This window comes from Python bivittatus, unplaced genomic scaffold (genome assembly GCF_059951505.1).
Source record: "Python bivittatus isolate LINGU-HERP-01145 unplaced genomic scaffold, Pbiv_v1 ctg000090_np1212, whole genome shotgun sequence".
In the NCBI taxonomy this organism is placed as follows: Eukaryota; Metazoa; Chordata; class Lepidosauria; order Squamata; family Pythonidae; genus Python; species Python bivittatus.
Genome location: NW_028277046.1, coordinates 4,594,123 through 4,620,877, shown reverse-complemented (window position 1 = coordinate 4,620,877; position 26,755 = coordinate 4,594,123). Strand labels below are relative to the sequence as shown.

The window sequence follows — 26,755 nt, the reverse complement described above, 5'->3', positions numbered from 1 at the left end:
TCTCTCCGCTCCTTTTCAACACCTGCATGAAACCGCTGGGCGAGATCATCCGTCATCATGGGATGAGTGTGCTGATGATACTTAACTATATATCTCCATCCCTGGTGAAGTAAGTGATGCCGTGGCCACCCTTTCTCAGTGCCTGGAGGCTGTGGGGGTCTGGATGGGGAATAACAGGCTTCGGCTGAACCCTGGCAAGACGGAGTGGCTGTGGGTCAATGGCTCCTCTGTATCCGGGACATTGTCATCATTGGTCCTGGATGGGGTAGCACTGCCCCAGACAGACCCAGTGCGTAATTTGGGGGTCCTCCTGGACTCACGGCTCCTGCTCGAAGAGCAGGTGGCAGCCGTGGCCAGGAGGGCTTTTGCACAGCTTCGGGTTATGCACCAGTTACGCCCTTTCCTGGATCAGGATGCCTTGCAAACGGTCACTCATGCCCTTGTTATCTCCCACATAGACTACTGCAATGCGTTCTACATGGGGCTACCCTTGAAGAGTATCCGGAAGCTTCAGCTGGTCCAGAATGCGGCCACGCGAGCAATTTTTGGGGCCCGAAGAAGGACCCATATAACACCTCTGCTCCGTACCGGTTTGCTTCTGGGTCCAATTCAAGGTGTTGGTTATCACCTTTAAAGCCCTGCATGGCATGGGGCCAGGTTACCTGAAGGACCGCCTCGCCCCGATCTCAACCCGTCCCACCCCATCTCACAGAGAGGGCATGCTCCGGACCCCCTTGGCAAAAGAACTCCGATTAGCGGGGTCCAGAAGGCGGGCCTTCTCTGCTGTGGCCCCTGCCCTTTGGAACATCTTGCCCCCGGAGGTGAGACAGGCCCCCTCACTCCAGGCCTTTCGGAGGGGTTTGAAGACCTGGCTCTGCCATCTGGCCTGGGCCGGGGAGGGAGGATGTCAGAAATGGGATAGGCTGGCCCCTTAGCGGTCTGGTGTGGCCCCTATCAGCCTCTTGGATTTCTTAGCCTTTTTATCTTTGTAATGTCTGGTTTTTATAACTTTTAATTATGTATTTCTGATTTTAGTTTGTTGTAAGCCGCCCAGAGTCCCCGTTGTGGGGAGATGGGCGGGGACAAGTTTATTAAATAAATAAACAAATAAACAAATAAACAAACAAACCATCTGTTCTCACAAGGTAACACTTCAGGGCCACACTGATTTACCTGCCACGACCTCTGCGATAATCACAAACCAGAAGAAAATAAATCATACTGAGAGAAGGTCTTGGTAAACGAAGAGGGTGGAATTCCAGCCATTCAGACAGAAATCATTGGGTCACTTTCTAAAAGTCCTAACAGCAACACGCTCCCCGCCCCGCAAGAAGCCTTGTCGTTGCCATCGACTGAGAGGCATTTGCCCTTTTTCTCAGTGGAAATCAGCCAAGAGCGAAAGAAAAGAGAAGGGGAGTAAGAAAGAAAGAAAGCCACAGATGGACTAGCCACCGCCCAGCGTGAAACAGTGGTAACTCATATTTATTACAATTATATACAGTCATATTTTATACTTGAGTTCTATACATGATCACACAGACGAGCACATTTCGTTTCCTCTCGGTGAGGACGAGGAGCAATAAGAGGCTCAAGATGTTACTGGTTTCGAGGCTCTTTTAATGAAGTGAATGGAAATCAACACTGCTGGAACACCCGAGAATACGACGCCACAAAACGAGGTTCCTAAAACCTGGTTTCTTTTCTCCACCCAGTAAGGCAAAAGTGGGGGGGGGGCAGGGAGGAGGGGAGAGCACACACCTCCGTGTGACGCAACAGCCAGGCCTCCGTCAACGAGGCTTCAGTTGGAAAAGACAATGGGGCCCCGAACCGGCTCCGTTTTGTGAAGGAGCCACGGAGGATCCGAAGCCCTGGCGGCCCCAGCACCGCCCCGCAGGGTTGGAAAGGGGAAATCATGTCAAGCCCAGGTTAGAATGGCTGTCCTGGAGGGCTTCAGGCCCCCCCTTGTTAAGGAAGGAGCAGGCGCTCTTGTATAGCGGAAGAGCAGGAAGAGAGAAAGGGGCGTAAGAAACAGAGCAAACGGCCGCTGGCGGGGAGGGAGGAGGGTGCTGTGAGGCCGGTATCCCCAAATCGGCTCTCAGGCACCAGCAGCTCGTCACCTTTTCCAGAAAGAGCCAAACTGGGGGAAAGCAGGCGACCGTTTGCTCCCCAGACTGAACCGCAATAAATAAGGAGGGTTAGCGATGAAGGCAGGGGACCCCAGAGATGAAGGACAGGGTGGGATGAGAGCTCCCCAACCGCCATGAGAAACGCTTGCGCTTCGAGGCAGTCGGACGGGCAGAAGCCACGCTGGGGAATGCGAATTTATCGTTGGGGAGGATGAGAGGACCGGCTGGGCCCGCAGACCGATGCCTGGCTGCGCACGGTTAGCGAGAGGAGACCTTCACTCGGCTGCGGGGCAAGCCGGGCGGTGGGAGCTGAGGGAAGAGGGGCTGCGGTGGGGAGGGGTGGGCCCCGACACCTGCTTGGCGGGTGAGATTACAATGCTACTCGGGGTGAACCACAGAAGTGAGGCGAAGGGACGATCTGAGCCTTGGTGAAGAGCGAGGTGGGCGGGGAGCCGGGAGCCCGCTGTGCTAGTCAATTTCGTTCTCATTGCTTGCTCCCTCGGGCCTCCGCAGCTTCTCCACCTGTTCGTTTATCTGCCCGTCGCCTCCTCGCCGGTCCTCCGTCTGGACGTCCTCTTCGTCTGCGTGGTTGTCATCTTCCTCCTCCTCCTCCTCCTCTTCCTCCTCCTCCTCCATATTGCCCTGCTCCTCCCGCTTCTCCTCTTCCCCTTGCACCTCCATCCGCACCTGCCCCTTCAGGTCGATCACCGCCTGCCCCTCCTCCTCGGGGCCCAAAAGGTGGCAGCCGACCTTGGGCCCTTCGGGGCTGTGGTTCTCCTTGACGGGCGAAGGGGAGTTGGATTCATTGCTGACCGGAGAGATGTCGCTGCTGGTGTTGTGGTTGTTGGTCACCGGGTTGGAGGGGGAAGAGGGCTTGACCGGGATCTGCCAGGACAGGATTTTGGGGGCTGATGGCGAGGGAGGAAACTGTCTCCTGGAGAAGAAAGAGGAGCAGGTCAGCACGTCCCCCGAGGCAGAAAGGACCAGCCCACCCACGTGCTGAAAAAAGCTACTGATGCAGCCTCCCCCCACCCCCGTTCCCTGCAGAAGCTGGTGGGGCTGGCAGCGGACACATCCTTCGACACTTGTGATGGGATTGTGTCTCTCCCCCCGCCTGGTGCAGCCGGGCCACTTCAAAGTTCTGCAACAGCGGAATGACGTGTGCGTTTGTGGACCGGGAGTTTGCGATGCTGCCCCTCGCCCGCTGCCCAAGATGGTCCTCTCACGCAGGCCTGGCGGCTGGGCCCGCCCTGCTCTGCCCAGCTAATGGACGTGCGGATGGGCCAGGAATAATCAGCATCGCGCACTGAAAGTAACACAATGTAAAAAAACAGTAACAACAAGAACACAACATTGGGAAGTTCTTGCTTTCTCTTTGGCCTGTGAGAGGCTCCCTGTGGCTGCTTTTCTCTGGGGGGCAAAGGAGAGCAAAGGCCAGCCAGAATTTGGCCCCCACACGAACGCCAGAGTCCGAAGTCGAAAATGAAAGGGCTTCCTGGGACACGCAGTTCAGCAGGCTGAGCACCAGATCGCTGCAGCCATAAGCCACCCCGGGAACTTGTTCCCCCCGCTCTTTTGGCAGCTGGAGATTTCAAGGGAAGGACGGTGAGCCTTCTATGGGCATTTAAAGGAAAGGTGCGATGACGCTGGAAACTGCCTCCCTGTTCAAAGCCTACTCGGCTGGCCGGGTCCATCTCGCCTGAGTCTCGCCGTCTCCAGATGGCTGGGCTGGCTGGAGGGGCAGGGCAGGGCAGGGCAGGGCAGGGAAGGGAAGGGAAGGGAAGGGAAGGGCCACTCGGCTGGAGGGCAGAATCGGCCATAACCCCTAGATGGGTAAAGCCCCGTCTGAGGGGGCAGCAGGCAGCTCCCTGTTCCTGGGGGTCTGGAAACAGACCTCCTGAGGGACGGATGGTCCCAACGATGCCAAAGAGAGTCCTTTATTTAGGGCAGAGATCTCTGAGCTACTTGTTAGGGTTATTCCCATTCTACCTGCAGGGAGGAGGTCTTGGCTGCCCCCCCCCCCGCCGGTAAGAGTGGTGGGCAACTCACTGGCAGGCTGCTCTGGACCAGGCTGGCTTTTGAACTGAGCCAGCAGAATTCTGCCAACTCCATCTGCCATGCTGGGTGCACGGATGAAGCAGGGCACTGCTGGATGCCAGGGTGGGCTCAAAGCACAGGGCAGAGCGTGGCTCAGGACCCCCAGCATTTTTCTAACTGACCTTGGAGGGTTTCCTTCCCAAAACGTGAATCTATTTCTCTCCCTCAGCGCTTCCATGGAATATCTGAGCGTCACCTAAAAGTCATCCCCACGTAAGAATCCCCCCCCCCATGCCTGACCCCTTAGCCGTTGCCTCCTGACCTCCACTCAGGAAGAAACCCTCTCTTTGAAGCTCCCCTCTCCTCTGCATGCAAAGAAGCAAATGCCACCCATTATTCACCAGTATCGTAAATGCTATCAGAAATTCAATTTAGAGACTTTTTCTTGGATCCTGTGTCACGGCCTCCTGCTTTGCAGCAAGGGAGGGCTCGCCTTGGATGGCTCTGTTTATTTATTTTAAGAAATATATTTTCCAAGAGCACTTATCTCCCCAGCTGCATTAGCACACAAGCACCCATCACCAGTACTACTAACAAGAAATGAATTTCTCCTTAATGACAAGATGTCCTCCCGCGGACACACAGATACAGCGGCTGCCCTTGTCCTGCTCGCTGCGACGGGGCTGGCAGGGATGGAATATTGAAATGGGCATTTCGCGGCGGTAAGGAAGGGGGCTGTCTCGGGGCCCCTCTCTCCCCACAGCTCCCAGAGTCAGCTCATCATCTTCCCCCTCCAGAGTCAGCGTGATCAAAGAAATTGGCAAGGAACAAAGGACCTCTCTCTGATCTGCTCCGTGGAGGAGCCCCAAGTCCTTGGGGATGCCACTTTCATCTTTGGCGTTGTCATTAAGCGTATTCGACACTTTCAGAAGCTGCACTGCGGTTTTCTAGCCTGCATCATGTTCCTTCTGGAGCAAGACGCGCCTCAAACTCGCAAGAGGAGACCAGCCCAAGTGAAGCACCTCCATATTTGGACATCACTCCTGGTGCTTAAACTGCTCCCACCGTCAGCCTTGGATTCACTCTTCAGTGAGAAATCCAAGACTGGACCCAGTGTCATTAATTACTTTAATTAGAGAGAAACTCTGTAAATGGGGAGGTCTCTGAGGACCATGTAATCTAGCACCACCACCACCAAGTTAACTGAAGCAATCTAGAGCTGTAACATCCTGGTTCCACTGGCCTTCTAGTCAAGCTTCCTGTTTCCTTGTCAGGCAACTGATATCTATGGGAAGTTCACATCGCTTGGAGTCATCGGAGGGGCTGACAATGCTCACATCTTTGCCACAGGTGAATTCTGCGCTGTGCAGGAGCTCTTCCTTGTGTTGACCTTGAATGTCCCTCCACTCACCTTCACTGAATAACCTTATTAAGTTCTCAGTGCCTCTAAGGCGGTGAGAAAACTCCTCTTGTCTCATACATCTCTACAATGTGACCTGCCTCCAATTTTAAAAAAAGTTCTTCCACTTCAGTATGATGGTCCATTTTAATTTCACCCCCTGAGGATTCCATCAGGAGCCCCAAAGCAGAGGATATCTAAAATAACGGGATGAATACATTATTGTGAGAGGCCTCTCGCGGACTGCGTAAAGCCACTGAACTGGTAGCATAAAAACAAACGGATGGGTGAAACAGCAGTCCCACTAGTTGCTGCGAAGATATTGTGTGGAAGGGCAAGGAGGGAAGAGGCTTGCAGAGAGCTGAAGTGAGTCTGCGAACTGTGTTTTCAAAGAATGGACCCATTTCTTTTCTGGACTAAGGGGTGGCTCTGTTCCCTTCTCCGCATTCTTTTATTTCCTACCTGTTCAGAAGGAGCCCTTTTAACGAATAGATCTCTGACTTCAGCTCACTGATACTCTGAGACTCCAAAATCCAGTTGGTCGATGTTGTGGCCTAGGAGGCAAAGTAGGGACAGGAGTCAACACTCGCGAAAGGTCTCCAAGAAGACTTCTCCCTCAAATGATACGGCCTCAAACGTGTGTCCAGCAGTGGCTACCTTTCGAGTGAACTTCATAAGAACCTACGAGCAAATGTTTCTCCCCTAGAGGTACCTGCCACCGATAGGCCCCAAACTGGCATTTTTTCAAAGATCTGTTCCATTTTTATCAAAAGCCAAAGAGGTGATAGGCAGAAAGTGGTGGGGAGACCAAGTGGTCTGTAATGCCTTATAGGACAGAATAAATATAAAAAACTCCCTACCACCAGAAGAAGTGAAATCTCTCATCTTCAATGACTTTAAAACAAGGATTAGGTGAATGTGTTTAAAGGTGGTTTAGTTTAAACCTCATCTCCTGGGTTCAGCAACCAAGGACTTATGTTTTTATGCTAATTTGTGGACTTCTGAGAAGCATCTCGTTAGTTCAAGTCCTCCTTCAAAGGTGACCTCAGACCTGATCTACATCACAAGTTGCTAGGCAGTTTAAATGGGAAGACTGGATCTCCCCATCCAGAGACTTATGGGAGGGATATAAACGCATTAAATAAATCTGACCTGGTCCAGCAAGAGTTGCATATTTGTATATACATTTGGACGACTTATATGTCAATGAACTACGTTAGCTAATCAGAATCTCCATGTTCAGAGGTAATTTACTACTAAGTAATGACAACCACATTGTGGACGTACTTCTTATCTGATCCAGCAAAGCTTATTTTTGCCCTGCTGTCAATGGAGGGCCAGCATAGTGTTGGGGTTAATGTGCCAGACTGAGACTCAGAAAGGGGAGGCCTGAAGTAGCAGGAGGTGCCACGGAACGCAGCGCGCATCTGTCTCAGAAATGCCACTTTGCGCCCAGCTCAGAAGAAGAGGAACTCCAGTTTTCCACGCAGAACTAAGGAGCCTCCAACTTGCAGATGCCTCCCGTGAGGTTTAACAGCTGGCTCCAAGAATCTGCCAGGGAATGGTTGGCTTGGCAGCAGACACCCTGCTTAGCCCCTTCCCCAGGCAGCGGCGGACTCGGCGTTGTCACAGCTGGCAAACTCAGGCACAGATGTGGTCCCCTGGGAACGCCAGCTCTCCCCCAGCCGGGCAGCCACTGTTTTGGCTCTCTTGAAAGCCTCCAGAAGCACGTTAACAAGAGAGAGATTTCCACTTGCTGGCCTGCAAAGGCGTTTGGATTTCCAAGACACATATGGTGCCAGATGCTGAAGGATTTAAGAAATAAAACCTGACATCTGGGGCTTTTTAAGACAGCCTCTTTTAAACACACACATAGAGTAGAAAATGTACGCCTAGAGGTCTGCCTCCATCCTCTCTGTCTCCCCCTTTTAAAAGCTCAATGTAGATTCTTTTAATTACTTCAAGTCTCTCTTTCTAATTTTTACAACATGCTCCCAGTTGCTTGAAAAGCAGATAGAAAAACTTACACTGCAGCTGAGACAACTCTTACTTTTCCTGTTTGTTTTTACTCTACAGTTTATGAGTTCAGCCAAGTCTGTTCTTTCTATATATATATATATATATAGAAAGTTTTTGATCATAGGGCAGAGTGCTGCTATATTAAGATATTTTTTTAAAAAAGGCAAACAAATGGAGGGGGGAAAGGCTTTTGAAGGTTCCCCCACCCCCAAAGCACCATGCTCTTTTCTTAAAACATGACATGTGCTCTTAATAACGCTTCAGACCAAAAGAAAGAAAAAAAATCCTGTTTCCTGTCTGGCTCCAGGCCACCCAAAACAGCTAAACAGGGCATGATACGAAAAATGAAAGGGTGTTGTTGGTTTGACGGAGCTCAAGGCATCTCCCTGCCTAGTTTACTCCAGCCGCCCCCATGGACCACCTCCTAAATGACGGGGATGTAAGTGGACCACTTACTGATTTTTTGCTGTTTCTCTATAAATCAACGCACATACCTAAGTGATATTTCCTTGATTGTCAAGGAAAGTCCTTGAACTGTTTGAGTTCCGTGTCCCACTTCTCCGATTCCATGGTCCCTAATGGCTGTTACTATCCCTTAGAGCAGTTTTTCTCAACCTTGGCCACTTTCAGACGTGTGGATTTTGACTCCCAGAATTCCCCAGCCAGCCATGCTGGCTGGGGAATTCTGGGAGTCAAAGTCCACACGTCTGAAAGTGGCCAAGGTTGAGAAATGCTGCCTCAGAGGAAAGACGTCTGAATCAAAAGCCATGATTTCTATCAGCCCCACGAGGCAGACCAGGCCAGGAAATCAGCTCCTAAACCTCCCTATCGCGATTGGCGATAATAACAGAAGGTTGCAAGTCTGGTTGTGCTGTTCATCCCACTATATTCCAGTGAATCAAGGAGGCATCCGCCCGAGCAGCTTCCAAATTGTTATCTCCTTCCTCGGGGCTTAAAAAACGTTCCGCCCAGGCGACGGTTCTTGCAGAGTTCTGCCAAGCCATCTTGCTTACTCTCCACAACTTCAAGCAGACTTTGAGCAAAGGGACTCCAAGGGGACTTTCCCCCACCCTACGCGATGCTGCCAATGGCCAGCCAGGAGCTGCTGGAAAGGCCGGGAGGCATTAACCAATCCCTTGAGATTTTTCTGTCAGCACTGGCAGCGAGGTAGACTACTTCTGAACACGGAAGTTCTTCGGCAGATGGCCATCAACAGAGCATCTTGTCCTCTCTGCAGCTCTTCCAGCCATCTAACTGGGGCTAGGGACGGGGGTGGAGGGAAGGCTTACAAAACTTTTAAACTGTCTGGATTGAAAGTTAAATTGTTTGAACGTTTGTATGTGAGTCGGAGAACGAGATACCTTGGAGGTAGCCAATTCCTGGGTCAACTCCTGAATTTTCTGCTGCTGCTGAATTAGCAGTTCCTGGACTGAGGCTAAAGTGGTCTGAAGCTGAGTCACTGTAAGGAAAGAGGAGAAGGGAAAAGCGGAACATTGATTAAATTAGAACAGGCATACAAGGAAAAGAGAGAGAGCGAGAGAGAGATTCCTCGAACACGAAGCAGCAAGATCCCTCCATTTCTCGGATGTCTGATTTATCTATGAGCTCCCACTTCCTCTAACTGGTTATAATTTATCTGAGCTCTGGGTAATCTACCTGCACTGTATCTAATCTTCACCATTCCTACTTTATCTCCCCTTTGTATAGATGTCTATAGCTCACAGGGTATCCGTCTGAAACCTCTCCCTTCTAATTATGACCGTCTATGATTTGCACGGTTTCTCTGAATGGGTATAGCGTCAGTATCATTTATCTACCTCCGGATAGGCAAGGAAAACGCTCTGCTGGCTGCCGGGGGAAGAGGCTGGAGCCAAAATGGAGCAGAGACTGTAAGGTGGAGGTCCCCTGAGAAATGGTCCCGACCCACAGCAGGATCTGTCTTCCTCACCCCCCCAAAAAGTCAGATGAAACCTTTCCAGAGGTCCCATTCTTTCCTTCTTTTATCCACCTCTCAGTGATTGAATGCACAATCAATGCACATTTACGTCCAGGCTCTTTTGGCATTATGGTATGCATCTCTATTCAGAAATGTCCATTGAATTTAATGGTGCTTTCTACCACGTGCAGGTCTGGCACCTTGATTCTTCTTGTCACGGACAGCCTCTTTCATTTTCAAGGCAGTTACATTCAGAAGTTTTAGGAAACAAGTGGGTAAGATCATGCGGCTGCCCAAAAAACTTAGCAAAAGTCAAAAAGGACAAGATGGGAAACGGGATGGGTTGAAAGGAAAACGGAACTGCATACAAGGAGGCTGGAGCCGCAGAGGTGGTCCTCAAAGGGAGACCCATGAGTTTAAGCTTGGTACTTGGGACCAACTTGGGCTGGTTCATACAAAATACTAAATCCCGATGTGGCGCTTGGGGATTAACATGATGTGCAAATCTATTCAGTAGGGCTAACCTAAACCACTACAGTGCATTTAGCAAACAAAGGCTTTCAAAATCCTGACTTGAAGTTATGTGTGAAGGCAGATAATCTGGGAGGGTGCAAAGAATCTAAGGCAGCCATTCTCACTTTGGGGGCTTCCAGGTGCTGCAGCACGGGCCTCAAATGCTACGGCGCAGCACATCTGTGGGGGGTTTGAATTCAGCAAAGCTGGCTTAAGAACTATCCGGCGTTTAGCTGAAAACTCACACGTCTTGGAGAAAAAGAGCTCGGTTGGTAAAAGGGATGGGGTTTTGGGGGGGTTAAAATTATAATTCAGCAGTTCCATCCAATAAAGAGGTTTGTAAAGAAAAGATTCCAGAGGCATGACAGGTAACAGCTAATCTAGGCCATCTAACGGGGCATGGATAATAAACAGTGCCCCATAGAGTCAATAACAGAAAAAGCTGAAGGGGTCACAGGACACTCCATAATTACAGACTTTCCTGACCCGGCATTGAATTCTTGGAAGGAAAAATGTGATTTGAGGAGAGGGGAAACAGGTGCCATTTTTCTCATACACACACACACGCATATATATATATATGAGAGAAACCAAAACACCCGACCCCAAAGAAAATACTCAGAGAAGCAGAAATTAAAAATGAACTTTACAGCCCCTTCGAAAGGCTGTCATTTTATTCCCCTTATTAATATTCTGAGGTTGGGAGCCTTTCCGTAAAAACATAATTAATTGAGGCCGCGCCGACAGTAAACAAGCAATTTCAAATTAAACCGAAATGACGGCGGCTTCATTTGCAAATGTGAACAGATTTCTCAGAGCAGATAAATGAAGTCGCCACATAAAGTGGAGATGGGGGAAAAAGGTTGGGGGAAAGGAAGGCAGGCAAGGGAGGAGGGAGACGCAGGGAGAGGGGCTTTGGGGGGCAGAAGCTGATGGGATCATTAATCTTTTACCTGTCTGCGTCACGCTGCCACTCATTTCAGAGATGCTCGACTCGATCCTCTGCAACTGTTTCCTGTCTTCCTTACCTCTCGTGATCAGGGGAAGCAGATATTTCTGCAAGAAAGGGGAACGAGGCAGGGGGGCAAAGAGAAGTTTATTCGGTTCAAAGTCCAGAGCAGCCTCCCCAAATTCCTAGGTCAGTTGGCAAAGGCAGCTTAAATGCACGTCCGCCAAGCACGTGATCCCACTGAGACGCTGTCCGGCTGCCCCTTGGACTTCACTCCTGTTGGCAGAGTGGAGGGGCAGAGCTGGGACCGTAGCCCCTGGGTGTCTTGCCCTCCTATCTGTGATTTAAGCCACGATTAAGAAAACTATGATTTGGGTCACGGTGCCAAATCATAGCTGGCTTCAAACTCAGGATAACGGATCTATTCCATACCATATTTTGTCATTCATGTTTTCTTGGCTGAGCCCAAGCCACCAACGCATAAAAACCATGGCAAAACTTCCTTAATTCGGATTTCGGATGGTACTTATATGAAGATGCTGATTGAGTGCAGGCAATTAAATCCTGATTTGATAAGGGCCCCAGATCTTTTTCCCCCTTTTCATTTCTCCCCTTGTGTAAACCAAGGTGCTGCAGCTAATTACAGTTTCTCATCATTGTCAGTCTATGGCTAGTAGCTCTGAAATAAACTAGAAGCCAACTTTAAAGGCAGGCAGAGAAGGATACACTCTTGTTAAGGTCTCGGTCCCAAAGGGAATTTCAGCTCAGCTGTGCAAGCATTCACCCCCTCACCAATAACTGGGGAAATGCTTGGATCATTTAGTTTAGAAAGGGAGCAGTTCAGCTTTTCATCTTGGTCTAGTTCTTACTTTATAAAGGGAACAAAAAGTACAGATTTAGAAGGAGAGGTTTAAAGGTAATTCTTCAAAAGGGTTTATTATGTAAAAAATATGCACACCAAATGGAAGGGCCTCAGGGTAGAAAATATGTTCTCCAGATAGCCATTTGGTCTCTGCTATGTATATGAATTTGCATAGCCCTTAACACTTCATGGATGAAAATGGGGGCCTCCTTTTAACACCCACAGACACAAGCTACACATCTCACCACCACCCAATCACAGAGCACTGCAAGAGACTGTATTCATTCAGTGGCGTGCGTTCCCAAGAGCACGCTACGGCCAAACAGGTACTTGGGGGCCACTCCCATATCCCCAAAACTGAAGGGAATACGTTGCCAAAAAGGGGGATTTGAGAAAATGCTGACTTGTAGAATAATGTGCTTACATCAGCTGGTAAGTAGAGATGCGCATTTGGGAAGAATGACAATATGATCAATAGAAACAGCAAGGGGCCAGGTGAGTTAGGCGTGAGGATGCTCAGCCCGTGGCCCAGCCCTTCAAAGAGATGGCCGCATTGAATAAAAGATTCCCCTCTTTACAGAAGAAGAAATGTGAGCAGGATAGAAATGCATGTAAATGTGTCTTGCAAGAGGCCCGCCTTTTGATGCCTGTTAGTTATGATGGCGAAATGAAAAAACCCACGTTCAGAGGCAGGAACGCTGGGGTGAAGGGTGGCTTTGCACCGCCCTGAGAAAATCAGAATCATTTACCTTGTAGAGCTGGTGGAAACCGATTGCAATGCCAGTCATAATAATTGCTAGGGCACCATAATCTCTCCATCTGGAGCTCGGGGGACCTGAGGAGGAAAGCCAGCAAGCAAATAAATAAATAAATCACAGTGGAAAGCAGCATGCATTCAGAAAGGAGGAGGTACAGAGATATCCCCCCCACACACACACTATTTAAACCATTTCCTTAAGAAGTGAGACAAATAGCTAAGAATGTCTTCTGAAAGGCTGGAGACACGGTGGGCGAAGGCATGGAAAGTCCATTACCATTCCTATCTTTGACTGCTAACATCTACCCCAGTCAGGGTTATGTGAACTACAAACGAAGGGGTTACTCTGGACCGTCACAGAAGTTCGACATCTTTATACGGTCAATAATTTGGGGTTTGAACTACGGCGAGTTCCCTCCCCCCTGTTCTCTACTGCTTTGACCTCCAGAACAACCTCCAAAGACACCTGTGGGTCTCCCACCCGACTCCATCTGTGGTGGCCTTTCACCCCTTCCATCTCTCCCTCTGTTCCCGTCATGCTCACGCTAAGAACATTTTATTGCCCCCTGGTTTTCATTATTAATGAAAAGGGACTGGGATGATCTTTCGCAAAGTTCAGAGAGTCTATAAAGAGAAGGAGCTGAAATGCCATTTTACGCGTTTTCGGGATGTGTGAAACAATTCTGTCTTGTGGCAAAAAATAAAGAGACCGAGGAGAAAGGGAAGAACTAATTGAAGCGGAGGGGGAGAATTTGCCATTTGCTTTTCTGCTGCAACTGTGGGAGGAAAATCTGTAGGCCTGGAACCAATTCTGGGGACTACTGAAGTAACTTCTGCAAACTTACTGCAGAATCCCTTCTGAATGCTGCTGGTCCAAGAAGCTAGAGGCAAAACGTGCGAGGTGACGCGGAACGATTTCTGTGCCTGGAATGAGCCCCCATAAGCAAATGGCCTGTATTCAATGCCACAGGGTTGTCAGACACCGACAAGAAAAAGACTGACTGAGTTGTAGACCAGTGTTTTCCAAACTTGGCAGCTTGAAGACGTGTGGAATACAACTCCCAGAATTCCCCAGCCAGCCTAGGGAATTCTGGGAGTTGAAGTCCACATATCTTCAGGCTGCCAAGTTTGGAAAACACTGGTCTACAACTAAGTCGCTATAAATTAAGAGTCTGTAAGTTCATTTATAAATGCACGTGCCTCCTTTCAAAGCTAAGAAGGGCTACACTGAATAGTAAAAGCAGTGTTTTGGAAGTTTAAACTAAGAACCAATGAATAGAATCATGGGGAAAAAACTCAGTTGAAACAGCTACTCAGGATAGTGACAGAAGTGCCCAAGTTAGCTGAGCGTCTTCCAAAACAATTCAGAACTTAGCTCTGCAGGACTGCCCGCAGGGTGGGCATCCTTACACTGTTGCAAGAAACCAGCTTGTAGTGCCAAGCTATTACCTCAGAGTTGGCCAGAAAGATGGTTTGCAGAAGACACAGGGTTTCACCCTGATGCAATACCTTTCTGGAAACACCCACAACGAAAGTCATAAAGATCAGGCCATCCTGAGAACGCTTAGGAGATGCAAACACTTTTTCCACACCTTGGGTAAGGAACTCCCCAGAATTTGCATGTAATGAAGCGGGTTAGGGGAGGAGGGGGAAAGACCACATAAATCCCATCTATCATTTAAACACTTAAAGCCATCCTTACTCTTGGATTAGAGTATTTCATAAATGCCAGTAGCAGATTTTTTTCCTGCCTCCTCCTCCTTCTTCCCTTTCGCTCCTTCGCCCTCCTCCAAGTAAGGGGGTTCACTTTAGGAGCATGTTTAAACTAGTCAGATTGAGTGATGCTCCCACCAACTAATCGCATGTCAAATAAAAGATATTTTATGTAATAAATTACCGCTACAAGTAATTCACTTGTCATTTATCAGTTTTATTATCAGTCAGCCCAAGTCTTGTTTCTCTATATTAATCAAAATCAAGGAGTTGGAGGTTTTGTGATTTCTTTTTTTAAGAAACAGTTTTGACACCTCTTGGCAGAAAGGGCAGATGTGAAGAGGAAGAATTCACTCTCGCGCTGACGGTGCGCACACGTTTGCACGCCCTGGTGCGCTTCACTCACTAGTGAACCGTTGCCTGCTCTGGCAACAAGGAGGGCTGTGAGTCACAGGAAGAAGGAGCAAGCCACTTGCAGCGGGCAGATTTACACCACAACCCATAATCCTCCTGGTTTGGCAAAGCAGGTGACACCAGAGGTTTAATCTACAGCTGGATCAATCCTCAAAAATGCTCTAAAAAGAGACCATCCCTTGTTTCATTCAACCTTTCCTTTGGAGTGATTCGTTTTGAAAAGTCACAAGAAAATCTACGTCTTTCCTGTGTTGTAATTTTAAGCAAGCTCTTTTCCCTGACATCCTGTCTTTCTACGTGCAGGGAGCAGGCTTATCTATCCAGCAGCATTCCGACTGATCATGCCGTGACTCTACAATGGCGGTAGATGAGAAATAATCTATGCTCTCACATTCTTTCTCGCTTTAAGATCACCCATGAAGCCTGTTGCGGAAGACCGTCTGAATTACTTCTCAGATCCAAAGGGGTGCAACTTTATTGCACCTCTGAGTTGTTGCACACAATTAATTAATTTCCCTTCTAGCTCCCCGAGCAGGGATGAGCGCCAAACCACAGCAAGGGGATTAAGTTATAGTTCATTTCACAATATCTTTATTGGGACTAATAGATGGTAGTAGATTTCTCGCCCCCGAACCTCTTCCTAGCAACTAAGATTGCATCAGCCTGGAACAGGAAACCAGCAAGAATTCCAACCTTAAAAAAGGGAGGGGATGAAGAAGATATTTCGGATTACTGGAAAGGGCAGCGTGACAGATCAACATGGATGAAGAAAGAGATCTAGGCTCTCATTTGACCAGAAGACTAACAGGCTCTATTAGCCCTTCAGAAAACAATAAAAAGGCCACGTAATACCTAGAAATAAAACAGCTTTACAACGTCCGGCAGGCTACTTACTATACGATGCGAGCTGTGTGGACTGCGTTGGCACCAACTGTGGGGATAGATTATGGGGCTGAGGTTCCTCTTTCGCAGTACCCGACTGCTGGAACGCCAGATCTATCTCTTCATCCGTGAGTCCTGGTGGGAGAAGCAAAGGAGAGGTTTGTGGAAAGCTTCTCTGCTTACTGAATGCCTCTACTAATACAGAGAACTCACACGGACTGCAATTAAGATTCTTCTTCCTCTACAGAGACTTAGCACCTCAATCCCATTTTCAACTGAGTTTGGGGGAAAAAATCCATCTATCGTCATCCTCTGGCAACCCAAAGGAGCAACTCTTCTTTCCAGATGTCAGTTGGGTTCTCATTCTTCCATTCCAGTTCCAGAGGAAAGCCGTCTTTAGTTCTGGATGGGGTCCCACCCCCCAAAAGGGGCAGATGTACAATCTGAGGGGCCTCCTGGACTTGCGTCCCTTCTAGAATGGGAGGGTGGGACCAGGACAGCTGGTTCACTGGTGGCGATCTCGCCTGGGTCAGTAGGCTCCGATTACGGCGATTCATGGCCTTGTCATCTGGGTAGACTCCTGAAATTCGTTTTACGTGGAGCTGCCCTTGAAGGCAGCTCGGCAGCTACTGGTGGCTGACTGGTGGAAGCTGGTAGAGCACAGTGACGATGATAGGGTGGGGTTGCATCCATTACCAGTCAACCACGTTGGGTATTACCTATACAGCCCAGAATGTACGGGGCCTGGAAAGTAAAGGGAGCAGGGTTCAGAGTCCAGCCTTTTTAGTGTCTGGAATAGTTGTGGCACACAGAAGATTGGGCTTTCCCCCAGAACCTGTGGAGAAGAAAGGGCTTGGTGGGGCTGACCGTACTTAACAGACTTGGCCTGCAAGGTGATAGTTCAGCTCTCCTATTATGATTTTGCGTGTGCATTTTTATTCTTGTAGGGGTAAACTGCCGAGAATTTATGGAGTAGGTGATGTGCAAATATATGGAAAAATTAAAAAAAAAATGCTTCAATCTCTCCAGTGAACATTTCTTAAAAAGTTTCTCCTAATCTGTGGCCGAAATCTGCCTCCTTGAAATTTCTTCCACTGATAATATTTCTACTCTCTAGATCTCGGAGGTGCACGACGATGTACGATTCCCTCCCCACAAGATCTGTCAGAACAGTTGCCAGAGGCTCCCCAAACATTTGACTGAACTGTTAATGTGACAGAAAAGGGAAATTATTAAATATTGGACTGGAAAGCAGTTGTCGTGAATTACAATTACACGCAAATGCAAATGAAATCAAACGAAGTCTCCCACTCCTTTTTAGAGGGTGGCAGATCACTCAAAGACCATGAGCCACCACAAGATTTTGCACATTGGTGCCTAAATTTGGTCTAATTTCTACCTGGTCACCCTTTCACGTATCTGAAGCCTACCCTGTCCCCTGAATCTTCTCCCCTCCAAGCTAAACGTGTCCGTTTTTTTCAAGCACCCCTTAACAGATTTCCGTTCTGCTCTCTTCACTGTGAATATGCTCCAGTTTGCCAAGAACAATCCCCAAATCCCTGGAAAAGTTCCATGGAAGCCTCAGAAAACTATTTCAGCAAACAAGGGCTACCCCTGAATTTTGGATTCACTGGGACGGGGCGGATAGAAACATCTCCTTTCACACTGCTGCAATTTAACCTTAAGCGATGGAGTATTAGTCTTCACTGCCACTTTCCAAATGTGGCTCATTCAATTTCCTTAATTTATCTTTGGGTTTATTGCTGCTTTTGAAGTAGTTTTTCTATTGCAATTCCCCCATTCTTCCTCTGGAAAAAAAAATAAACAAATGGGGGAAAAATATGCACCATCAACTGCAAATGTGGCTCATTTTAATCTGTAATGGTGTAAAAAAACCCCAACAACAACTCGAGAGTGGGGAGAAAACTAACAATAATGTAGGAAAACAGACAGGGAAACAAAAAGCTAATTATTGGGTTAGACGACTAATTAGTCTAGATCGTTTCTGAAGATGGGAATAATTTGCTTTATTTTATGACAAATGCCGAAATAAAAAGGGGGGAAGGCGAATGGGGAAACAGGTCTGGCTATGATTAGCGCGAGTGGGACACAGAACGCTGGGAAGGATAAAACGGAAACAGATCAGAGGAAACAGGCTCAAAATTTTCAGAAATTAGGCTGACATTCCATGGTTTTGAAAGCTGTCATTTGGGTAACAAGGATTTTATCCAGCACTTGAAGTCATCCGACATGACTGGATTGGAGGAGTGCCGGGACCTCCCCATCTGCTACGGCCAGAACAGACGGAAAAAATTTGGCCAGCGAGAGAGAGAGAAGGGGGAAGAGAAAGTAAGGAAACCAGCTGCTGACCAGTGAAGGAAGTCCTACAGCTGGTTTGATTTTGTTTAAAGAGGAGATGACACTCATTACAAACGGAAAACTAAATGAGGTTTACTCACCTTGAGCCCAAAGGTCCCTCCCCATCGGCTACAGGGAAAAGCTGCAGTGAAAAAAAAACTGCAAAAAATCCCCCCAAAAAGGATTGTTGTGGGAACAAAAGCTGGATCCCAGATTAGGGTTCGAGACTCAGCATTTGCAGTTAAGTGGCTTGGCCACAGATCTGGTGTAGCTTAACCAAGCCAAGATGAACAAACTGTGGTAGAAGACAGGTTCCAGCAACTCCTGGGCTCACATGTGGAAACCCCCTCCTGGCTTCATGAGCTTGGAGGGGCACTTGAAAAAGCCAAAACAAATACCTCATGAAAATGAAACGTGAAGTAAGCATTGCATTTACTGAGCTTGGAAGATGACGTTGTTTCGCTCAAGCATCATTTGGTTGAAGAGTTCTCCTCTGATTCTAATTTCTTGCTCAACGTCTGACCTTCCTCCATTCCAACCATTTTAGGAGTGCCAGGGTTCCTGACATCAGAACCAGGCAAGGAGGAACGAAAACGAACTCATGGGGAACTGGGATTGGGAGGAATGGGATCGGGATCCTTCAGATTTGATTTGGAGGAAGTGCTTCAGAAGGCATGGGACTATAGAAACAAACCTTCTGTGGCTCATTAAAGCAGCCCCTTTATTTTCCAGATGCAGCTGCTTTAATGAGACATTGCAGGAAACAAAATAGACTCCACGTGTCAGACTTCCCACAGTTTCAAGCCCCCAAGGCCATTATTTTCCTTGCACTTAAAGCAACTGGGAGGAACTCTGGCAACTGGACAGAAGGGTTAAGCAGGTAAATGTAACCGTTTTCTAGATCTGACTGGCCAAACACTATGGGATTTGTAGTCCCACGCTGTCTGGAGAGGAGATGCTGAGATAGGGAAGGCTGTTTATTGGGCTGAGGTCTTCCACCTGTAATTAAAAGGGAAGGAATCTGCCCATCGTTATTAAGAAGCCATTTTGGTTTTATTTATTTGCAATTCCCTCATTACCAAGTCCATCACAAGGATGGAATAATTAAAAGTTCCCAACTGAACTGCCCACTTCCCTCTCCCCCTCCCCCATTCGCAGAGAGCATTTGCGATAAATATTATCATTAAAGATTGCTCAAGAAACCACAGAGAGATTCTTTGTTTCTGAGGTCTCCCAAACTGGAAAGCTCAGGAATAACATTCATTGTTAGCCATCCCTGCTCCTAGCTCAATTCACATCCTGTTCAGAGGGGATAAAGAGATAAATTTTTGTTTCTGTGCATTAATCTGGTTGTATTAACTGGCAACAATGGGATTAGCCACAGCCCTGTAGCTTTTATTGGGGATTCTCTTAAACTGGAGGGGACTTTTTTGAGATAGGGAGATGTAGAGGTATGATCAGGACCTATGGACACCAAATAGTAGGAAAGTTAGTTCTCTACCAGTCAAACTTCCCTGGGGCATCTAGGTTGCCCTCATTGGAAACAAGTCATGCGACATAGACATCTTTTGTTAAAAAAAAAAAAAAGCAAAAACAGGATCCAATCTGAAGCTGACCCACGGTGGAGTAGGCTACAACTCTCATGTTCCCTAACCATCCAGGTCAATGAGTAGGAATGATGAGAGATAAGGTAGAACAACATCAGGTTATAAAGAATTGGACAAATGGGGGATATTCCCACTCCCAACTAAATAGAGGCATCATGTTCAGAAACAGGCAAACCATGCGCAGATGTATTTCAGAAACCATGGCTTTCTGATAAACATCTGGATCACCATTCAGGGCAACCAAGTGCTAGATAAAAGCAGCTGCGTGTTTTCTATTCCAAAAGTACTGTTATACTGCATGCTGAATCTTTGGCTTTTTTATAAAAAAAAAAAAAAGTCTTTCTCTACTGTTGATGAACCAAGCAACTAACACATCCCATCAATGTCATGCTCTAAAGAAGAATCCTGTGGAACCCGAAGTCTACGTAATCTTTACCGATCCAATTTCCTCCCCTAAAAGGACAGATGAGCCAAATTTTGGTCCACGTCCTGCACCAGATCTCATGTTTTATACCAAGTCTGTTGAGAAAGCTCCTGATTACCTATGAGTGGCATATGTACCCCCAAGTTTGACCTTCTTCCTTCTGCTCCCTGCCTCATCCTCTCCCTGTGAAGCCAATCTCCGTGTTCTCCTGGAGAAGACATAGATCACCACAAAGGTTAAAAGGAACAATAAAGAGAGCTGCCAATTTGGCCTTGAAAAGCCGAGCGGTGGCTCTATTACAAGAAGGCATCTCCCTGTGTTGTTTACCATCACCCTTGACTAATGCAGACTTTTTTTTTTGTTTTAAATAATCTCATGCAAATTAGACACACACTTCCTTCCAGTTGATTGCTATCTGCAAGGAATAATATAACCACAAGGACTGAGTCGGGGAGAAGGATGCGAGGAAAACAGGACGTGATCCCCCCCCTCCGACCCCCCCCTCCTCAATCACTACATCCATCTATCTTTCCTTCTTGCGAGATGCCAGCTCTGGACGAAGCAGCTTTTGCTCTCGTAACACCTTAAAATATTTTTCCTCCGCAGAGGCTGCTGCGCGTGCACGCGCCGTTTGCATAAATGAGGCAGGAGGGTAGTTGGCTCTTGTCTTCGAGAAGTTTGCTGCCACCACCAGACTGTTTACTTTAACCACGGCCACCCCAGGAACGACATAGATGCTAGCCGAGTTAACAAAAGACAGCTTTCCTAGGAAAAGTCACCAGAAAGCAGAAGGGGAGGAAGAGTTTCAGCTCTAATATTTGCACACAAAAAAAGGGCGAGCACGCAGCGGACAGAGCCCAAAGTCTTTTTAGGACACTTGATCCTGGCCTTTTTTCCAACCCAGTGGGGCTTCTGGGCCATTCAGACAAACCACCGCTCGATTCTTCCCCTAGCTTTAATAGCTGGCTCATGTACGTTTCACAAACGGGAGCAGCTGCCCGGCTGTCACTCACCACCTTTCCCACTCAAGAGCAAACAGCAAACTTCTAACCGATTCCTGTTTGGCACCGATTCGGCTACTGTTGTACGCTTTCGGGCCTGCCTACGGGGCATCCTGGAACACCTCCGGGTTCTGAACAAGCAACCGACTGGTTTGTTTTCTTAAAAGTCAATCTGCTGGCTTTTTTGTTTGTTTCAAAACCAAATGCCGTTAAAAAAAAATAAATCATTGGACTTTTACCGCAAATATTTCAGGGCCAATTAATAAAGATACGTACTTAGAGTTGCTGCTAAGAGTGTAAACACACTTGGTTTCTGCATGAGAGGCATTGAAGATCTTGGCAGAGTGCCTTTTCCCAAAACGGACTAGGGTTAGGACCGGGAATGCCAGGATCCTCCACTAGGAAGGGCTGTCTCTGTAAGAATGTGTTCGATTGGCTACCTTCTTGATCTTCCCAGCCCAAAGGGTTAGGGGCATTCCCCTGGAAGGACAAATAAAACGACAGCTGGGCAATGCGTTTCATATGTGTGTTGCAGCAGTTAGATTGGAGACCATTTGGAGTGGGGTGTGTGTGAAAGGCACGCACTTGATCGCTGAATAGGCAACTTGCATCTCAAAAACTACATAGTGAGCAGAGCCAAGATTAAAAGTAAACTGGATTTCACTTCATTGACACTGAAATAAAATATAGTTAAAACAATTACTTCCAGGCATGTTAGCTAATAATTACCTTCCTCTGTCACATTAAAAGCTGTAATTTGACAAGGGGGCACAATCAAGGCTTTGGGGGTGCTTATAGTCTTGGGAAAGTCAGCTGGGCACCTCTAACAGATGGATGTTTGTAGTAGCTTTACATCGATTCTTGATTTAAGTAATTTTTTGCTTCTCTTCCCATAAATCTTTGGTTGTTGTATAGATTAAAAGGAAGAAGCAGCCAAGGTTGAGTCCTGGTGGCTACAGGGATGGGTGAAGGTATGGAAACCATTTTCCACTCTTTTCTGTTTGATTCCCCAGTCTAGGCTACGGTTCTGGGATTCCTAGTGATCTCCCATCCAATTACAAACCAGACCTGGTTTTAATGAGAGGAACAGGATCTCTACCAGCCGCTGTAAATTTGGAGGAGGCAGGACTGCACACCCCTAGAAATCTAAGACCTTAAACAGGTTGATTCCAGAACTTTCCATTTGGCATAGAAGCAAACTGATAACCAATGTGACCATTTTAATATCATTCTAGGATTTTGGATTCTGCCCAATCCTCTGCTGCATTATTAAATTACGACAGTAGTCATGGGTCTGCCCTGCATTTAAGAAAAAGGGGGAAAAAGTAAGTCTTGTATTTTTTAGATCCCATACTTATGTAATGCTATATATAAAACCACTCAGTTACTGGGTAGGTTCAACATGTGCTCAGTGAAACAAACTAACTGAAAAAAAACCCCATTGGCTAAGAGATTCAGATTCAACAATATTGCCTTCAACCCACTTCCTGTGTTAAAAATAAATAAATAAATAAGCAAGCAAGCAAGCAAGCAAGCAGATGAACTTGTGGGATCCAATTAAAAAGATGGAGCTAATGCAGCCAAGAAGGGGGAACATATAAAGGATTTTGCTTGGGTTTGGCATAAAACATCCTGGCAGGAATTCTGTCTTGCTGGCTGAGTTTTCAAAGTCTATAATAAAAGGAAGCATAAATAGAGGCAGAGAAGCCAATGTCAAGGGGTGAGAGTTGGGGAGAGATTGCTAAATATCTCCTTCGCCACAGGTCCTGCTTCCCCCCTTCCTGCCGCTGCCTCCGCTGCTGCTATGGACCCCCGAATGATTGATACCTGGAGAAAAACAAGGACCCCTGCCTTTCAAATAACCTGCCTTTCAACGCACCCGCCCCGCCCCTCGTCCTAGAAGAGGCTCACTTGCTTTCCGAAAGGGCCACCAAAGAAATAAAATCAGGGAGCCGGCCCCAAAAGAGACGCAGCCCGGATGCTGAAAGGAGAGGAAAGAAGCCGAAATTTGGGGCGGGGGGAGGGCTCGATTTGTTGCCGTTGCTCTTGCTTTTACGAAAAGGATGCTCCTGATAAATAAATAAATTAGCATTTTCTGGCTGGGAGCGGGATGGGCGCGGGGAGCAACTCTCCTGGCCCCCCCCGTGCGCGTGCCACCCCGCCTGCAACCCCAACCTCGCAACTATTAAAAGTCGTTGGGTGACCCGGAGACCCCTATTTCCCAGAGCCTTGTATAAAATTGAATTTTTTAAACATAAATTACACGTAATGACGACACTGTAAAAACTAACAGTAATGGAAAGCTGTGCGGTATTTCATTAGCCTGTATTATTCCATGCCACCTGATCCGAGCGGATCTTGTTTATGAGTTAGTGTGTTAGCAGGATGCCGATGGAAGCATTTGCTTCGACCTTGCACTTCTCATTGGGGCATGAAATTACGACGCCAGCACCTTGGTATTACGGCCATAAATACAGTAAACTGCAAATTTAAGCCAACGGCTCCTATTGTCTCCGAACATAAAGCTGATCGGTATTTATTTAAAAGGAGAATGAAAAAAAATATTATATATCACCTTGTTTATGGGTTGGGTAACCCCCCCTTGCTTTTCCTACCGACCCCTTTCCAATCAACCTTAGTTTGCTCCCCCCTGAAGGTAATTGTTCATTTCCAATGTTTAATTAAAACTAAAAATAACATTAAAAAAAAAAAAGCCAACTTTACCCAAAGGGACCTCAACTTTTAGGCAAATCCACCCCTTGTCCAGGTTGTAACCGCTCTGTCGCTCAGTCGGAGATGGGCCACGGTCTGTCGCCACCGACTTCCGATAGTCCCTCAATTAAACCCGTAACCGCCTTAAAATATTTCATCCCCCTCCCCAAACGCACAGGCACCCACCCTTTGGCAGAGACGCACCCAAGCAGAGCCGCAAACGAAAGTCTTCTTAATTAAGTGTTCTCCACTAATCAGCATCGTCTTTTAAAACTTAGTTCTTGGGGGAGTGGAAATGTGGGTGCTCGGAGCCTGGCAGCAGAGGAAACGCAGAGCCCTTTGTTGGATTTATAGCTGGAGGGCAACTAAAGAGAAAAACCACCAAGAACTTCTGAGTTATCCGCACGCTGGACGCACCATAAAGGGGGCACTATCCGGGAGCAGCACGGCCTCCTGGATCATCGGCCTAAAAAGAGGCCTCGTGCCACATTTCGGGGGCCCCCTGCAACCCACTCAGTGGCTAAATCTTTAACCCTTTACCGAATTAACCCACTTCTCACTTTTGCAGGGCCGCACCTGACCCCAAGGCGCAACATGCAAACGGAGACTACTGCCAACCAGCTGTGCCTACTGGGGAAATGCCTTCCCCAGAATAACCCCGTAGCCTCTAAGCATTTTGGGCGAAGGCAGCCGACGGGGGCTTTCTCGAGAAGGCACACCAGGGGCAGAAATAAAAGTTGCATTTCGGGGTGGAAGGCAGTGTGCGTGTGTCACATAACCCATTATTTTATTTTTCCAGATACCCGGCTGCTTAGAGCTGCTTAGAGAAAGCGGAGCAACCCTAACGGAGAAGACGCGTGTGATTTTTTTTAAAGAAAAAAAAAAAGATCAGAACGTTTTAAGAGAGAAGGCAGCAAGAAAAAACCGGAGTGCCCTCCAACAGGCACTCTTGTATAATGTCCATCTCTAGGCTGTGCCCTGAGAGTATACTCACCTCTATTACATTAAATGTAGCAAGGGGGGAGAGGGAGGGGGGAGAGGAAAAAAAAAATCTCAACACAAAGGCAAAAGGACACTGGGATATCACAAACCGTAACACGGCATAAATCACAACATTACAAGCCGGTGCAAAATATATTTCATTGGCGCTTTAAAAGGCAAAGGAGTTGCAGTTGCGCTTGTCAGGAGAGGTCAGATCCACCCGCCCCCCCAAGCTGGAGGCAAAGAGAGTCCTCTGGTTGCTGGAAGCATGTTTCTTGGCCCACCCAGAGGAGGGCGGAGGAGATCAGCCACGTCAGATCCAGGCTGTCTCTGGAAGAGAAGGATGCAAAGCCTCTGGCCTGAGAACCATTTTCCCAGAGAGCTGGCCTTTCTGATGAAAATATTAGAGGAAGAAAGCGCCCATGAGGGAGAAGAAATGTCTTTGGCAACTGCGCGGCAGAAGGCTAGCCTCTTCAGCTACTATGGGAAGATCAAAGAAGCATTATTATTCAATAGCCTTCTCCTGCATTTTGCAGGAGTGAGGGATGCAACAATTGTGATCAAAACTGAGAAAGTGTGAAGCACCATTTCTTTCAAATGAACACGAGCTATATATAAAAAAAGAGGTATGGTTAAAACAAAGAGAAAAAATATATATAAATGCACACAGAACAGAAGGACAACTGAGGCCTGGTGTTCTTTGGAGTAGGATCTGGACTTGACTTCCCAGGCTAACGGCTATCGTTCTTCCTTCTAAGCCGCAAGGGGGTGAAAAGCTAAAAAGAGAAGCAAACACTGTGTTTGAGTGGGAAAGTATGAGCAAAAGTTTCATCATGAGCCTCCTAGGAGTCACGCGGAATATGTTAGCTGCCATTCCAATTCTCCAGGGCTGAGACTGGCACAACAGCCACAGCTCTTTGGGGGTTTGTTAATAGTATTATTCTCTCCATCCCCTCCCAAAGAACAAAACAAAGGGGGGGGGGGTTAAGGGTTTTGGCAGTGTTTTAAGAAACTGCAGTTTGGGGAGTGGGATCACTGGAATCATTACGCCAGGAAGATGACCGTCGAGTCTCCCAGCAGCCCAGGACCAGACGTGTGGACTCACGTCAGGGCTGTTGTGCCCGCTTCAAAAGGAGGTGGATAAACTCCACTCGGTTCCTCAGTGTTTGAAAGGGCTGAGTTTGTCTAGTCTGGCCAAGATTAAAGGGCGAGGTGGGAGCAGCCTTCAACTCTCAACTCTTTGAACAAGCTGCTACAAGGAGGTTGGGCAGACTGGATGACTGTTGTCCCAGAAGGCAAGAAAGAAGAGGGGAAATGGCAGAGAGGCAGATTTGGGCTCACTTTCAGGAAAAAAAAACACCTAAATATTAAGAGCTCTTTGTGGTGGATCAGGACTGCCTTGGAAGTCTGTGTCTTCTCCTTCTCCAACTTCAGGCTGGATGGCTATCAGGGAAGGTATCATTACAATTTGCATGACTCGTTCCTGATCTCAGTGTCTTCTCTGGGCACAGAAAGGAACAGTGGATTTCACCAACACAATGCCTCTTATGACTGGCAAACAATACAAAGCCTTTTGATTGGGCAGGTCTGACACCTCCTACCTTTAAACTTCCAGTAGATGGAGGTTTCAGACACTAGGGTTCAAAACGTTTTTGGAACACAGTGCACCAAATCCATACGTTACAAGTTTGGGGCAACATCACACAGCCTTGGCACCTTTTTATTTATGGTTTTTGACAATAAGGTTTTAGGAATATAAAGTTACCATTCATTGTTGGCGCTATGATGCAAGGAACATGATGCAGTGAAAGAAAAAGAAAAAAGAAAAAAAAAGAAAGGTGGGGGAGAGGTGTGTGGTATGCACGCCCCATCTTTTCTACAATGCTAAGTGAGCAAAATATAATGTCCAGAAGAACACACTCCACCAATTCATGTCAATCTTAAACCCTACATTTGTGGAGTGCAGAAACTGGGCCAGGATGAAGCTCTTTGCGGGCCTCTCTTTTTCAGGGTGTTTTGAATGGGAGAAAGACAGCTCTTTATGGTGTTTTTAGCTGGCCTTCTT

General features: G+C 47.5%; 1 protein-coding gene across 1 annotated transcript in view; it reads right to left on the bottom strand.

Moving 5' to 3' along the window:
* Positions 1 to 1,442: 1,442 nt before the first annotated feature.
* Positions 1,443 to 26,755, bottom strand: part of PEX14 (peroxisomal biogenesis factor 14) — a 75,638-nt gene continuing 50,325 nt past the window's right edge. Inside the window, exons 4-9 of the mRNA XM_007420085.4 lie at positions 15,620 to 15,742; positions 12,591 to 12,676; positions 10,984 to 11,086; positions 8,943 to 9,040; positions 6,025 to 6,116; positions 1,443 to 3,060 (exon numbers count right to left, since the gene is read on the bottom strand). Coding sequence (XP_007420147.1) covers positions 2,595 to 3,060; positions 6,025 to 6,116; positions 8,943 to 9,040; positions 10,984 to 11,086; positions 12,591 to 12,676; positions 15,620 to 15,742 — 968 coding nt within the window. The 3' untranslated portion in view covers positions 1,443 to 2,594. The remainder of the gene's footprint in view (positions 3,061 to 6,024; positions 6,117 to 8,942; positions 9,041 to 10,983; positions 11,087 to 12,590; positions 12,677 to 15,619; positions 15,743 to 26,755) is intronic.